General features: G+C 37.7%; 1 protein-coding gene across 4 annotated transcripts in view; it reads left to right on the top strand.

The window, feature by feature from the left end:
- DBF4 (DBF4-CDC7 kinase regulatory subunit) overlaps positions 1 to 4,027 on the top strand; it is a 31,789-nt gene extending 27,762 nt beyond the window's left edge. For all 4 annotated transcript variants that reach the window (XM_054496943.2, XM_054496944.2, XM_054496945.2 and 1 more), the window contains one exon: positions 2,777 to 4,027. In XM_054496943.2, the coding sequence (XP_054352918.1) occupies positions 2,777 to 3,749 (973 nt within the window). In that variant the 3' untranslated portion in view covers positions 3,750 to 4,027. The remainder of the gene's footprint in view (positions 1 to 2,776) is intronic.
- The last annotated feature ends 11,168 nt before the right edge of the window (positions 4,028 to 15,195 follow it).

Genomic DNA, 15,195 nt, shown 5'->3' with positions numbered 1-15,195 from the left:
TTTAAATTCTACTAGAAGGCCAGGGGTGGTGGCTCATGCCTATAATCCCAGCACTTTGGGAGGCTGAGGCAGGTGGATCACCTGAGGTCAGAAGTTCGAGACCAGCCTAGCCAACATGGCGAAACCCCATCTCTACTAAAAAAATAAAAAAGTAGCCGGGTGTGGTGGTGCGCGCCTGTAATCCCAGCTACTCGGGAGGCTGAGGCAGAAGAATCACTTGAAACCCAGGAGGCAGAGGTTGCGGTGAGCCAAGATTGCACCACTGCACTCCAGCCTGGGTGACAGTGAGACTCCATCTCAAAAATAAATAAATAAATTATACTAGAATATTAAACTATTAAACTAAAAATAAACACAGTTTGCCTGTTCTTAGAAGGAATATGTATTTTCAGGATGTAAATATGGTTAAAAACCAGTAACTTCTTCCCTTCCCTTCTTCCCTACTATCAAAGATCCTTACCTTAGACTACTTTTAGTTCCATTCTTTTTAAATTTTCTTTTTATCTAGAACTTTTCCTTTTTTAAATTTTTTGTTTTACTTTGAGACAGTCTCACCCTGTCACCCAAGCCGGAGTGCAATTGCATAATCTTGGCTCACTGCAACCTCTGTCTCCCAGGTACAAAAGATTCTCATGCCTCAGCCTCCTGAGTAGTTGGCATTACAGGCGTGTGCCACTACACCCCACTAATTAGTCTCATTCTTGACACTGTAGTTTAGAAGGAGTTGGCTGACTTTTCCTGTAAAGAGCCAGATAGTTGATATTTTAGGTTTTGTGAGCCGTAAGATCTCCGTTGCAACTAATTAGCTTTTTTTGTACAATGGATATGACTGTATTTTGATACAATTTTATTTGGAAAAATAGACTGATGGCTAGATTTTGCCCACAGGCTATATAGTGTATCAGCTCCTGTTGTAGAACCATAAAGTTTACCATTTACTCAGACTAAAACATTTTATTGAACTTTTAGGTAATATTAAGGAGTTTTAAGATACCTTCCTCCACTTGCCCCTTAGGTCTTTATATTTTCACTAAATATCTTTGCCTAAACCTTATGATGGGTATATTTACTAAAGGTACTGACAGAACTTTTAAGTGTGAATACAGTACTGCTCAATGTACACCAACTGCACATAGACAAATATTGTCCTGATTAGATTATTCCTATAAACTTAAAGAGAAATGTTTTCATATGGATATACCCTAGAGGTGGTGATAACTCATTAAGTTAGTCTTTATTCTTAGACTAATCTTACTTAAGACATAAAGAAGATTAGAAATGTGATACCAAGATACAGCTTCTGAAAATTAACCAGAAAGTTTTTTTAGTTCAGGTAGAACAGTTCTTAAATCCCATCTTTCTGTGACATTCAGAATGGTTTCATGACTGACTTAATATGGATTTGAAGAGAAGGCATATTTCCAACTATTAAAACTATGTGGGCTACTGTGGCCGGGTGGGGTGTCTCACACCTGTAGTCCCAACACTTCGAGAGGCCGAGGCGGGCAAATCACTTGAGGCCAGGAGTTCCAGACCAGCCTAGCCAACGTGGTGAAAGCCCATCTCCACTGAAAAAAAAAAAAATTAGGTGGTGGCACATGCCTGTAGTCCCAACTACTTAGGAGGCTGAGGCACAAGAATCACTTAAACACGAGAAGCAAGGTTGCAGTGAGCTGAGATCAGGCCGCTGCACTCCAGCCTGGTTGACAGGGAAACTCTGTCTCAAAAAAAACAAAAACAAAAACAAAAAAACTATGTGGGCTACTCTAAGAACTTACAATTCCCTAAAAACTCAGTCTGCAGCAAAATTCTGAGCTAGTACTGGTTGTTCCTTAATTGTCACTTCTGTGGGCAAGTCTCCTAAACATCTTGGACTTAAAAGCAATGTTAGACTAGTTTTGTTTTTTTCGTATTTTTTTTTTTTTTTACATTTTTTTATTGCCCATTTGTTCAAAGAGAATTGTTTGTAAGTAAATGTATGAACAAGATAAATAAAAAAGAACATTCTGGTTGAAGGGGCAGGAAAAATTATTTCTCACAGTTAATCTGTGACATGTGGAACACAAAATGTAATTGGTGAGCTATTAACTTTTTCTCTAATTGTATATTATTTAGGTTTGTCTAATACAAACTGGCATTTCAGAGATATCAAGATGCTCCATGAAGAAAATAATTTTAGGTCAAATATGTTTGAAGCTTAAAAGTTACAACTTTGTCACCTTTGAAAGTATAAAGATACTAAGTTTCTAGCTCACTTTGATATTAAATATTCTTAAATGTAAATTTAAAATATATGTTTTTGCCATAGATTTCTCAGTAAATACTTATTCTCCACATTGCTAAGTAAAATGAAGAGTAAAATGTGCATTAATGTAAATCAAAGCACAGAAGTTATGAAATTGTTCAGAATAATGAAAGCAAAATTAGGGGCAGACTCAAATCCCTTTACTATCATCTTTCTTTCATTTACATGATTAAAGTAATTTTAAATGTCAAAATTCAGGATATTGGTTATCTCTGGGAGGGAGGCAAGGAATGTGGAGGAGAAGAGAGGTACATTAGGGTTTTCAGCTATATCTGAAAAGTTGTATTACTTTAAAAACAGCTCAAGTAAATTTGGCAAAATGTTAAGATGTTTGTATTTTTGTAAAATTTCCTAAGTTAAATAGGTTTCTTAAAGATTATATAATGTTTTTACTAATTTAATTTCCAACTACTCAAGAATTTGTTTTGATAGCAATTATTTTAATATTTTTCTTTTATTTTTCCTACAAAGAATAAAATACAGTGTTGGATCCCTTTCTCCTGTTTCTGCAAGTGTCCTGAAAAAGACTGAACAAAAGGAAAAAGTGGAATTGCAACATATTTCTCAGAAAGATTGCCGGGAAGATGATATAACAGTGAAGGAGCAGAATTTCCTGTATAAAGAGACCCAGGAAACTGAAAAAAAGCTCCTGTTTATTTCAGAGCCCATCCCCCACCCATCAAATGAATTGAGAGGGCTTAATGAGAAAATGAGTAATAAATGTTCCATGTTAAGTACAGCTGAAGATGACATAAGACAGAATTTTACACAGCTACCTCTACATAAAAACAAACAGGAATGCATTCTTGACATTTCCGAACACACATTAAGTGAAAATGACGTAGAAGAACTAAGGGTAGATCACTATAAATGTAACATACAGGCATCTGTACATGTTTCTGATTTCAGTACAGATAATAGTGGATCGCAACCAAAACAGAAGTCAGATACTGTGCTTTTTCCAGCAAAGGATCTCAAGGAAAAGGACCTTCATTCAATATTTACTCATAATTCTGGTCTGATAACAATAAACAGTTCACAAGAGCACCTAACTGTTCAGGCAAAGGCTCCATCCCATACTCCTCCTGAGGAACCCAATGAATGTGACATCAAGAATATGGATAGTTTTCCTTCTGGTAAAATACATCGAAAAGTGAAAATATTAGGACGAAATAGAAAAGAAAATCTGGAACCAAATGCTGAATTTGATAAAAGAACTGAATTTATTACACAAGAAGAAAACAGAATTTGTAGTTCACCGGTACAGTCTTTACTAGACTTGTTTCAGACTAGTGAAGAGAAATCAGAATTTTTGGGTTTCACAAGCTACACAGAAAAGAGTGGTATATGCAATGTTTTAGATATTTGGGAAGAGGAAAATTCAGATAATCTGTTAACAGCATTTTTCTCGTCCCCTTCAACTTCTACATTTACTGGCTTTTAGAATTTAAAAAATGCATACTTTTCAGAAGTGATAAGGATCATATTCTTGAAATTTTTATAAATATGTATGGAAATTCTTAGGATTTTTTTTACCAGCTTTGTTTACGGACCCAAATGTAAATATTAAAAATAAATATTTGCAATTTTCTACAGAATTGAATACCTGTTATAGAAAAATTACAGAATAAACTTGTGACTGGTCTTATTTTACATTATATATATGTTCATAATTGTTTCCTGAGAATTACAATGAATAATAATTTGCTTTGTCACTGAAAACCACCAGTGAAGTGCAATTTGGGGAATATCAAACTTAGCATTATATATTTGGATATTCTAGTTGTATTGTAAATTTTAAAAGATTATCAGGATAACATGACCTTGCCTTGAAAAACCTAAATTTCATACAGAAAGGAAAAATGCATTTCTGTGTTTGAATTCTGGAAATCATCAGAAATATTGACACTTGAGGGTCACTGGTGGACCATGCTAGTATTTTGGTGCTGAGTAATTAGATTATGTATAGGGGTAACTGGAAGCCATGAAGGAAAGACTTAACCAGGCTACCAAGTGGAATATAATTTATCTGCTATTTTTAATTATTTACCTTTGTAAATAACTTTGAGAATATTCAAAAGTTGACTCTCCGGTGGCTCACGCCTGTAATCCCAGCACTTTGGGAGGCCGAGGCAGGCTGATCACGAGGTCAGAAGATCAAGACCATCCTGGCCAACATGGTGAAACCTTGTCCACTAAAAATACAAAAAATTAGCTGGGCATGGCGGCATACGCCTTTAGTCCCAGCTCCTCCCTCCAGAGGCTGAGAATTGCTTGAACTTGGGAAGTGGAGGTTGCAGTGAGCCAAGATCGCGCCACTGTACTCCAGACTGGGTGACAGAGTGAGACTCCATCTCAAAAAAAAAAAAAAAAGTTGACTCTACCCCCTAATTTGGTAGGAGATGAAAGAGAAAAGGATGGCATTGAATTATAGATACAGTTTTGGGATATATACAAGGATTGCCCTGATCTGACACTTATTGATAAAATCATTTGGAGAAGAGAAAATTCAAATATAAGAAATTTCAATTTGAATCTGGATATAAGGCATTTGCCTTTGAGTATGTTCTTGTAGGAGTAAGACTACCACCAGTGACATTCAATTGGTTCTATTGCATAGTACATGAAAATATTGTCACTAAAAATTAGGTGACTAGTCTTAATTTTTTTGAAATATGATTCTCAGTACAGGACTAATTCATATGCTTTTCCTGCATACATTATTTTGACCATTTGGATAACATCAATGAACACTGGCTTTTTAACACCTTTGTTTTTCATACCAGTACCTGAAGTAGGCTCAATAAAAGAGTGTTTACAGTGCATACATGCAAACCCTGTTTCCATTGTAAATTATTATTGTTCCATTTTCTATCACAAATACATGTATGTATGTGTAAATATACATAAGGTTTCGTAGACAACCTTTGAAAAATCTAAATGGAACTTGGAAAATTATTTGCAGGTTTATTTCCCTTTAGTTATCAGTGTTCCCCAAATTTTCCAAATAACAAAGGTATGTAAAAGGATCACTGTATGATCCTTTGACTTTAAGAGTAACAGTGTCTGGCTGGGTGCGGTGGCTCACGCCTGTATTCCCAGCACTTTGAGAGGCCAAGGCAGGCAGATCACGAGGTCAGGAGATCGAGACCATCCTGGCCAACATGATGAAACCCTGTCTCTACTAAACTACAAAAAATTTGCTGGGCATGGTGGTGCGCTTCTGTAATCCCAGCTACTTGGGAGGCTGAGGCAGGAGAATCGCTTGAACCCCGGAGGCAGAAATTGCAGTGAGCTGAGATTGTGCCATTGCACTCCAGCCTGGCAACAGAGCGAGACTCCGTCTCAAAAAAAAAAAAAAAAAAAGTGTCTTCAATTTGCAGTGGTACTCTGGGCATCATTTTACATTAAGTTATACTAAGGAGAAAAAGTCTGAACCCTTCAGTAAAAGTTGTTAAACTATTTGGACACTGAATATTGGACTTTTGGAACACCACATGGTCTTCATAATGAGTATTCAGCTTTTTTCAAGTGCTTAAATTTCAGTTTACTTGGAATAATTTCAGTTTACTTGGGCCACCACATACAGTTTGGATTGTGCTGTGCAGCTATGCAGATGGGCACCCAGCCAGTGAGATGAAGGCAGGTTATTTGCAGCAAGTAGTGTGTCCTGGCAATGAGGTGCATCTACCTAGAGGTAAGGGTAGTTTTTCCTAATTTTTACCAAGGCACAGCCAAAGTAGTGTTTACCCAGAAGGTGCTTTGCCTTTTTGTTTTTGTTTGTTGTTGTGTGTGTGTTTTTTGTGTTTTTTTTTTTGTTGTTTGTTTGTTTTTTGATACTAGGTCTCCCTTGTCCAGGCCTGGTTACCATGGTGCAATCAGCTCATTGTGGCCTCAGACTCCTGGGCTTAGCTGGGCACTGGCTCATAACCTGTAATCCCAGTACTTTGGGAAGCTGAGATAGGAGGATCACTTGTGATCAGGAGTTCAAGGTCAGCCTGGGCAGCATAGCTAAACTTTGTTTTTACAAAAAAAAATTATATATATATATGTATGTGTATATATATGTGTATATATACGTATATATACACATATGTGTAGTATATATACATATGTGTATATATGTATGTATATAATATACACGTGTGTATATGTATGTATATAATATACACATGTGTATATATGTATGTATATAATATACACGTGTGTATATGTATGTATATAATATACACATGTGTATATATGTATGTATATAATATACGCATATATGTGTATATATGTATGTATATAATATACGCATATATGTGTATATATGTATGTATATAATATACGCATATATGTGTATATATGTATGTATATAATATAGACGTGTATATATGTATGTATATAATATACACACGTGTATGTATGTATATATAATATACACACGTGTATATATGTATATAATACACATGTGTATATATGTATATATGTGTATATATGTATACACATATGTGTGTATATATATGTGTATATATATATATATGGCAGGGTTTGGTGACACATGCCTGTAGCCCCAGCTACTCAGGTGGCTGACATGGGAGGATCACTTGGCTTGAGCCCAGTTCTTTTTCTTTTTCTTTTTTTTTTTTTTTTTTTGAGAGATGGGTTTTTGGTGTGTTGTCTAGGCTGGTCTCAAACACCTAATCGCAAGTGATCCTCCTTTTTTGTTTTTAATTTTCTAATAGCACTTATGGTTTAGTTTCCTGATTTGTTCACAAAAGGACACTTAATCTTTAATGTAGCAAGGTATCTTGAAAAATAGGAATCTTCAGAGATCATCAGCAGGCTAGACAGGAAACTTGGTTTGCTTGATAGAAAGTGACCTGCATTGCCAAAATTGTCCAGAGAACAAATCCCCAGCAAGCACCGGTTAAAGTAGAATTCTGTGATTTCAAGAGTACCAAAGTTAAAAGATGTTAGGAAAGAAAAGAAACAGGCACCCTAATTAACTTTCATCTAAAGGTAACAGGTAGTATAGCATCCAAAATTGATGATTCCATATTTCTAGGGGTGGCCAGAGCAGCAGCAGTGAAGACAATTTGATACTGCGACTCAAAAATGAATGTTTATTTTTCTAAGATACCCAAGTACACAGTTGTAGCAAAAGGTGTATTTAACAAAAATCGTTATCTCTTAAATGGTTTTTGAAGCCATTGACTTTTCTGCATGCATAGTTTAGTATTATGTCTAATAATAGAATAATTTGTGGAATCATATAGATGCTTCTGATTCTAAAATTTGTAATTTGTATGTAGAGAACCCTAATGAATGTGCAAGCAAAATATATACGTCTAAAAGAGGCATAGAAAACAAATAATTTTATGTGTAAAACTTTGACCTAAAACCATTGAATTTGAACCCTTATTTCTGGAAATGTAGGATTATTCTGTGTTATCAATTTGGGGGTTTTGTGGGTTTTTTAAAGCACTTAGTTGCTAGGATGGATGTGTACTTCTATTCTGCCATCTAAAGGATATATTAAGGTTAATAATAAATGTTATTTAAATATTACCAACTTCTATAAATGCAGTGTTGATTGTGAGACCAAAGACAGTTTTATGTTACATTTCAATCAAAAATCATTCCAGTGCTGTTTCATTAATAAAGTGAAATGTAAGAATGATAGGCCTCTTCCTATAAGAGATGAAAAGGTTCTTAAGCATAATAATGAATGTAAACTAAACCTCAATCTTAAAACCATGAGTTTGCCAAGTAAAAAAGGTCTAAAACAATGCCAGTCACAGAGTGGTTTGCTCAAGAGAGATTAATTGGACCCAAATTACCCTAGATAACAACCACTATGGACTTGTCTGTATTAAAGTTATACTGTGACAAATAATATACTACACATGAGCCATGTGCTATAATTACATTATTATATCTCAAGAGATATTAATTGGACCCAAATTACCCTAGATAACAACCACTATGGACTTGCCTGTATTAAAGTTATACTGTGACAAATAATATACTATACATGAGCCATGTGCTATAATTACATTATTTGCCACAGAAGGTGTCAGTCTGGGGAGGAAGAATGGCATAGTACAAAGACAAACCAAATGAAATGGCCATTTAGCCTTTTAGCCGCATTAGTTATAGGGAATGTGAGAACTTAGGTCTTGCTAACAATATTTTTAATTAGCATTAATTTTGTAGGCAGTATTTGAGGAAAGTAGCCTCTTTAAAATCCCATAGCAAAAAAAAAAAAAAAAAAATCTAGGAGCAGCTCTGGGCAATTAAAGAGGCAAAACAATTTGTCAGCAAAAAGTAATCCTCTGCAAGAAAAAGTATGCCAATTTTGAACACTGAGATAACATGATGGAAAAAAAACCACATATACTCAGCCATACTTATTGAAGAATATGACCAATTCCTTTGTGAGAAGTCAAAATTATCAAAGTCCCTTTATATTATTTTTGTTTGTTTTACTTTGTTATGCTTAAATGTACAGTAGCATTTAGCTTTTGTACTGTAGTATAAGATCAGTTGTCTTCAGTTCTGCTGACTTCCTCAAATCTCAAAGGATATTGGGAATAGGTGAACTCAGTCAAATTATGAAATTCAGTAAAACCAAGAAAGGCACCATCTGTAGAAATTTCTTTTAACAAAGCTTTGTTTTTGGTTTTAAAAATCACTTTGACCACATGCTCCAATGTATGTGCATGTTGTATAACATGTATGTTACTCTATTAATATATATTTGAACAAAAAAAAATTTTTTTTTAGACAAAGTATCGCTTTGTTGCCCAGGCAGGAGTGCAGTGGCATGATCTCTGCTCATTGCAAATTCTGCCTCCCAGGCTCAAGCAATTCTTGTGCCTCAGCCTCCCAAGTAGCTGGGATTACAAACATGCATCACCACGCCTGGCTAATTTTTAAGGGATAAAATATATGCAACATTTTTTCACTGATGATACTGATACCTTTTTGCTCTCACCAAAAATGCCATTAAAATATTTGACCAAGAGTTAAAGGAACTATTCAAAGTAACTAGATAGCCAAGTCTTTATGCTTTCTCATTAGAAATTCTCATTAGAAAATGTTCTATGATTTAATATTTTGAAAAGTCAGGGGTTTTTGTTTGGGGGTTTTTGTTTGTTTGTTTGTTTTGAGACAGAGTCTGCTCTGTTGCACAGGATGGAGTGTAGTGGTGCAATCTCAGCTCAGCATGAGCCACTGCGCCTGGCTATTTTTTTTTTTAATTTAAAAATAATGTATAAACAGGGTTTTGCCATGTTGGTCAGGCTGGTCTTGAACTCCTGGCTTCAAGTGATCTGCCCGCCTCAGCCTCCCGAAGTGCTAGGATTACAGGTGTGTGCCACTGCGCCCGGTCGAAAATTCAGTTATTTCAATACTTGGTTTTTATGGTTGTCATAGCTCAAACAAAAACACACAAAATACTTGGATCTTACATTCTTAGCTCCATTTGCTAAATTGTAATACTAATTTTTCAGTCCAGTTCCCCAGGAATCCCAAATATTCATTGAAATCTAGTTAGTAAGCTTTCAGATGCCTGAGATTAATCAGTTAGTTTTCAATTAGGTCTTTTGGAAGATTTTTAAACAGGATAGAAAATTCCATTTACAAGTATGAGCGTTCTTATGGTGACATATATTTTTAGTAATAAATGTATGTAACCAATGGAAACATTTCCAAATTTTTTTTTTCAAAATGCTCTCACTATGTTATGATCATTTCAAAAACAGTTTGTTCACATATTGTTAACATTTAACTTGAAGGGATACAGTGAATGGTTTGGTGTTCCCCTACCCAAAACTTTTGAGGCCCTCAAGACCACATTAGGTACCCCTCATACCAGTCCCATAAAATATTTTGTTTACCCTGTTTTAGCACTTTCAGGCAGTATAAAAACTTTTTATAGGCAAAAGTCTATAAAAAGTCATACCACGAGGCCCTCATGGTATGACTTTTGGGTTCCACAGGAGGCAGACTGAGATGGAATTTGGTATGCAGATGTTTTCTAAGGGGTGCCTTTGGACATCAGTTGACCCCACAGGCAGCTTTTCAGAGTTGCTAGGTGAAGATGACCAATAAGTCATTTGAGTATGGGTCACCCTAGGAAGGAGCATGACTGTGGGCAACGAGGCTCCTCAGCTGACACAGTCCCTGAAGGAGCTGACAGTAGAAGTTGAAAGCTCTTTACTGTCAGTACTCCCAGAAGCTGGGGCAATAAGTTACTGAAGAGGGATCAGGATCAATTACCCCACATAGTGATTCTGCCTGTTGGGTTATTGGCACAAGGAACTCAAAACGGCCGGGTGGTGGTTGCAGCTTATAATTCAACAGGAGTCGCTGAGGTAGGAGACACATTCAAGAGGGTCAAATAAGTGACGGCAAGCAGGTCTACTGTTCCACTCATGGGTTGCCAGACTTATTTCGTCGGGGGCATAGCACCATAAAAACATCTTGAACCCCAACTGTATACTGCATCTTAAATGATAGCCTGTTCTCAAGAATATCACCTCCATGCTGATGCTACTTAACAGGCCCTTCCAATACTCTATGAGGAAGCTTCTGGTTGATTCAATATATAATAAGGCTTGTGGATTGCATGATCATGGGCCTACGCCCCTGCCTCCTTTGCTGTAAAGGACATCCCCTGGTCTGATACGAAGTTATATATGATGCCACGCCAGTGAAACTCTGTAAGTCTTAAAAATGCAATGTGAACAACAACAACAACAACAAAACTCAGACCTGGCATGTCTACTACTGTGTCCAGTATAATCAACTAGCCACTTCATGCCTAGTTTCTGGCAGTTTGGACATCTGGCAGTGACAAAAACACTAGCTCAGCTTTGGCGAATAGGAACCTACGCTATGGAGCCCAGAAATAACTTCCATTACTGCCCACCATGACCACTTGACTCATATGCCCATTGTGCCAGCCTCAGGGTAGTATTAACATGCAATATGAGGATGCCCACACTTCATGCCCACTCCCATATGCCACATGCCTCTATACTTTCTACTGAGTCTTCCAATCTTTCTCTTTCCAAGCCCCTTAATAGCCAGTGCAAGTTATTTCTCACTCCCCAAGACTGTACATATATGCTAAGCTCAGCCTACTTCCCTTTTCACACAAAAGCAATGACCAGGTACCCCACTTGAAATTCTGCCCATTGGCAAGATTTTTGCCTTGTGACTGGCTTTCAATGCCACGACCGAGTAGCCATATGGCAGTTGCCATCTATTTTCATCTTGTAGCCACAGAAGCAACCCATCCATTAACTAAATTTGGGCTTTCCTCATTTTTCAGCTGGTCTTAAGGGATGACCCATACATCTGTAGGTGCGACCTGAGGGAGAGGCATTAATATAACAATGAATGACATGGGGATCTCAGCAGCCTGTGTATGCAACTTCCTTGAGCTCTCTGGTCCTGCTCTTGCTTAATCCTAAATAAACCAATTCTATTTTACAATGGATTGTTGCTGCATCTGCCTGGTGCTATGACTTGGTAGGTCTTATAAAACCCCAGTTCATGATGGGTAGTGTTGACTACATGGTGGGTTTCGCCTCATGGTCAGGTGTTCCATCTCATACATCATCATCTCATACAACAAAGTATTTTTGCTTTTCGAAAAGTGTGTGACTCTCCATTAAAGAGGGACTGGCCTTATTCTAAAATCGCTCGTTTCTGGGCTGTGATTCCTTTACTGTGGGCAGGGAAGTTGCCGTAAATTCCTCACAGCATCTTTTCCTACCACTAAATCCAGAACCTTTGAACCTGCCTGATCATATGGCTGCAGAGCACTTTTCTGCTTGGAAGCTCCACTCACAGTTGGAAGCCTTTCCTGCCACTGGGTTGAAGCAGTATTCCCAGTTGGAACTAACTGCCTTCAGAACCTGATGAGGCCTAGCAGACATTATGCTTCCTTCATGTTTGGAATGTTCAGTAGACAATAATTTGTCTTTTACTTTGGATAGGATTTCCCAGCATGTCCCTGACCAGTGGAACTCTGAAAATGTTACTGATATAACAGGTTCCTGAATTTCTCACCCTATGGAGAACATACGTCTTATCAAAGTTTCCAGTGTACTAGCAACTTCTTGCTCATCTGATTTGATAAATATATCATCAATATAAAGGGTTAATGTGATAATCTCCATGGCATCCAGATGGTCTAGATTGTTCAAATTATAACAAAGGACAAGAAAGTTTAAATAGCCCTGTGGTAAGACTAAGTGTATACTATAATCTTTTCCCTGTGAATACGAACTGTTTCTGATCCCTCTTTTTTCTGTTAGGGATGGAAAATTATGCATCTCTACAACCAATGGCTGCACATCATGCACCTGGTGCCATGTTCATTTGCAACAGAAAATATATTGCATCTGGCACTGCAACTGAAATTGAGACTACTACTTAGTGCAGCTTCTGGTGGTCTACTCATTTTTTATAGTCCATATGCATATAATGGGAATCAACCATTCCTGTATCTTTTAAACATTTAACAGTGGCACTAATTTCCTCCACCAACACCACCCAGTTAAGATATTGTTTTTGATTTATTATTTTGGCTAGAGGGTAGAAGCAGTTTCAAGGTTCCCACTTGGTCTTTTCCAATATATAGGTCTTACTCTGTAGGCCAGGGGCACAGTATGAGGGAGTGTATGAAGTAATAAGTATTTCTCTTCTAATAATATATTCAGGGACTGGACAAATGACACATTATCAGACAAATAACTCACTATCAGCCAAACCTTAGCCAGGACTCCATTTATTACATGGCTCTCGTATGCCCCCTCTACAATAGACGCTTTGGGTCCCAGGTATCAATGTCAATTCAGACCTTGTGTCTAACAAATATCTGGGTAGTCCCCTTTTCCCAGTGCACAGCTACCCAAGTAAATGGAGATTGGTACCTTTCGGAAAGGACTAGGAAATAATTACCATGTGCGGTTAAAATGTGTTGCAGGGTCTTTCTCCTGGGGTCATGGCCTCTTCTCTAGTCAGTGGTTTCAACATTGAAAAATTAACTTAAATCTGGAAACAGAACAAGAGATCATGACTTTTTACTGGAGCAATTGCCCTTAGCCTCCTGAGGCTGACTCATGGTACATATTGAATGATGACCTTATTGGCTATCCATCCATTTTGCTCCTAAAGATGCTATGTTCTAATAACCAACTCCATAACCTTCAGAGGATTCAGGCCTCCTCTGGCTGCCCCTTCGACATTGCCACTTATTATGATAATTATGTGCACTTACCTTCTGATACTTGAATGGCACCATCTGGTCTTTATTGTTTCAGGTCTTATCAACCTCACTGCTATTAGTGAGCCTAGCTCTATAATGGCCTTACCTGCCATCAGTTCTGGCACACCGAGGAAAGCCACAACTGCATATTTTAGTAATATTGTTGGCCTTTCTTCTAGGGCATTCTTTATGGCCTTGGTAAGTAGCATACCATCAGGAACTTTCCATGGAATATAATGACCTGGTGGGTTTTTGGGTCTTTTTTTTTTTTGGAGATGGAGTTTTGTGCTGTCACCTGGGCTGGAGTGCTGTGGTGCGACCTTGGCTCACTGCAACCTCTGCCTCCCAGGTTCAAGCGATTCTCCTGCCTCAGCCTCCCGAGTAGCTGGGATTACAGGCACCCACCACCATGCTTGGCTAATTTTTGCATTTTAGTAGAGATGGATTTCACCATGTTGGCCAGGCTAGTCTGGAACTCCTGACTTCAAGTGATCTGCCTGCCTTGGCCTCCCAAAGTGCTGGGATTACAGGTGTGAGCCACTGTGTCCAGTCCCCAGTCTTAATATAGTATATTCACTCAAGTATGTCCACCACTCTTTCTCCACCATCTGCCACTGAAATGTGGCAGTTTTATTTCTCTTAGCGTGAGCCATCAATTCTAATATACCATCAACACGTTCACAGTACATCCTGAGATTCTTCTCAGGGTGTTAAATCCTGTGTCTCTGTAGTCCTCCCAAATCAGTTACTTTCCTTTATCTAACTTGTGTGCAAATCCCCTCGATCGAGTATCCTCAAAATTTAGTACCACATTCACCAAAGTAGATATATTCTAAGTCATAAAAGGAAGTTTACAACACTTAAAAGAATAGAAATAAAAAAATATATATTCTCAGACCACAGTGGAATTAAACTAGAAACAAGTAATAGATATCCAGAAAGCCCCAGGTAGTTATAAATAAAATGACACACTTCTAAATAACCCAGGAGTCAAAGACATAGTCTCAAGAAAAATTTAAAACAATTTGCAGTAAATATGTAACAAAATTTGTGGAATGTAGCTAAAGCAAAGTTTGAAGGAAATTTATAGCATTGTATGCTTATTTTTATTTTTTATCTTTTATCTTTTTATTTTTTTTTTTTGAGATGGAGTTTCACTCTTGTTGCCCAGATTGGAGTGCAATGGCGTGATCTCAGCTCACTGCAACCTCCCCCTCCTGGATTCAAGCGATTATCTTGCCTCAGCCTCCCAAGTAGCTGGGATTACAGGCATGCACCACCACACCTGGCTAATTTTGTATTTTTAGTAGAGATGGGGTTTCACCATGTTGGTCAGACTGGTCTCGAACCCCTGACCCCAGATGATCCACCTGTCTTGGCCTCCCAAAGTGCTGGGACTACAGGCATGAGCCACCATGCCTGCCTCTTTAATGTTATTTATTTGAGACAGGGTCTCACTCTGTCACCCAGGCTGGAGTGCAGTGGTACAATCATGGCTCACCACAGCCTTGACCTACTGGTCTCAGGTGATCATCTCACCTCAGCCTCCTAACTAGCTAGACTACAGGTGGCCACCACCACACATGGCTAATTTTGTATTTTTCGTAGAGATGGAGTTTCA

Source organism: Pongo pygmaeus, chromosome 6, assembly GCF_028885625.2.
Source record: "Pongo pygmaeus isolate AG05252 chromosome 6, NHGRI_mPonPyg2-v2.0_pri, whole genome shotgun sequence".
NCBI classification, from domain to species: Eukaryota; Metazoa; Chordata; class Mammalia; order Primates; family Hominidae; genus Pongo; species Pongo pygmaeus.
This window is presented reverse-complemented; position numbering and strand designations above follow the sequence as displayed.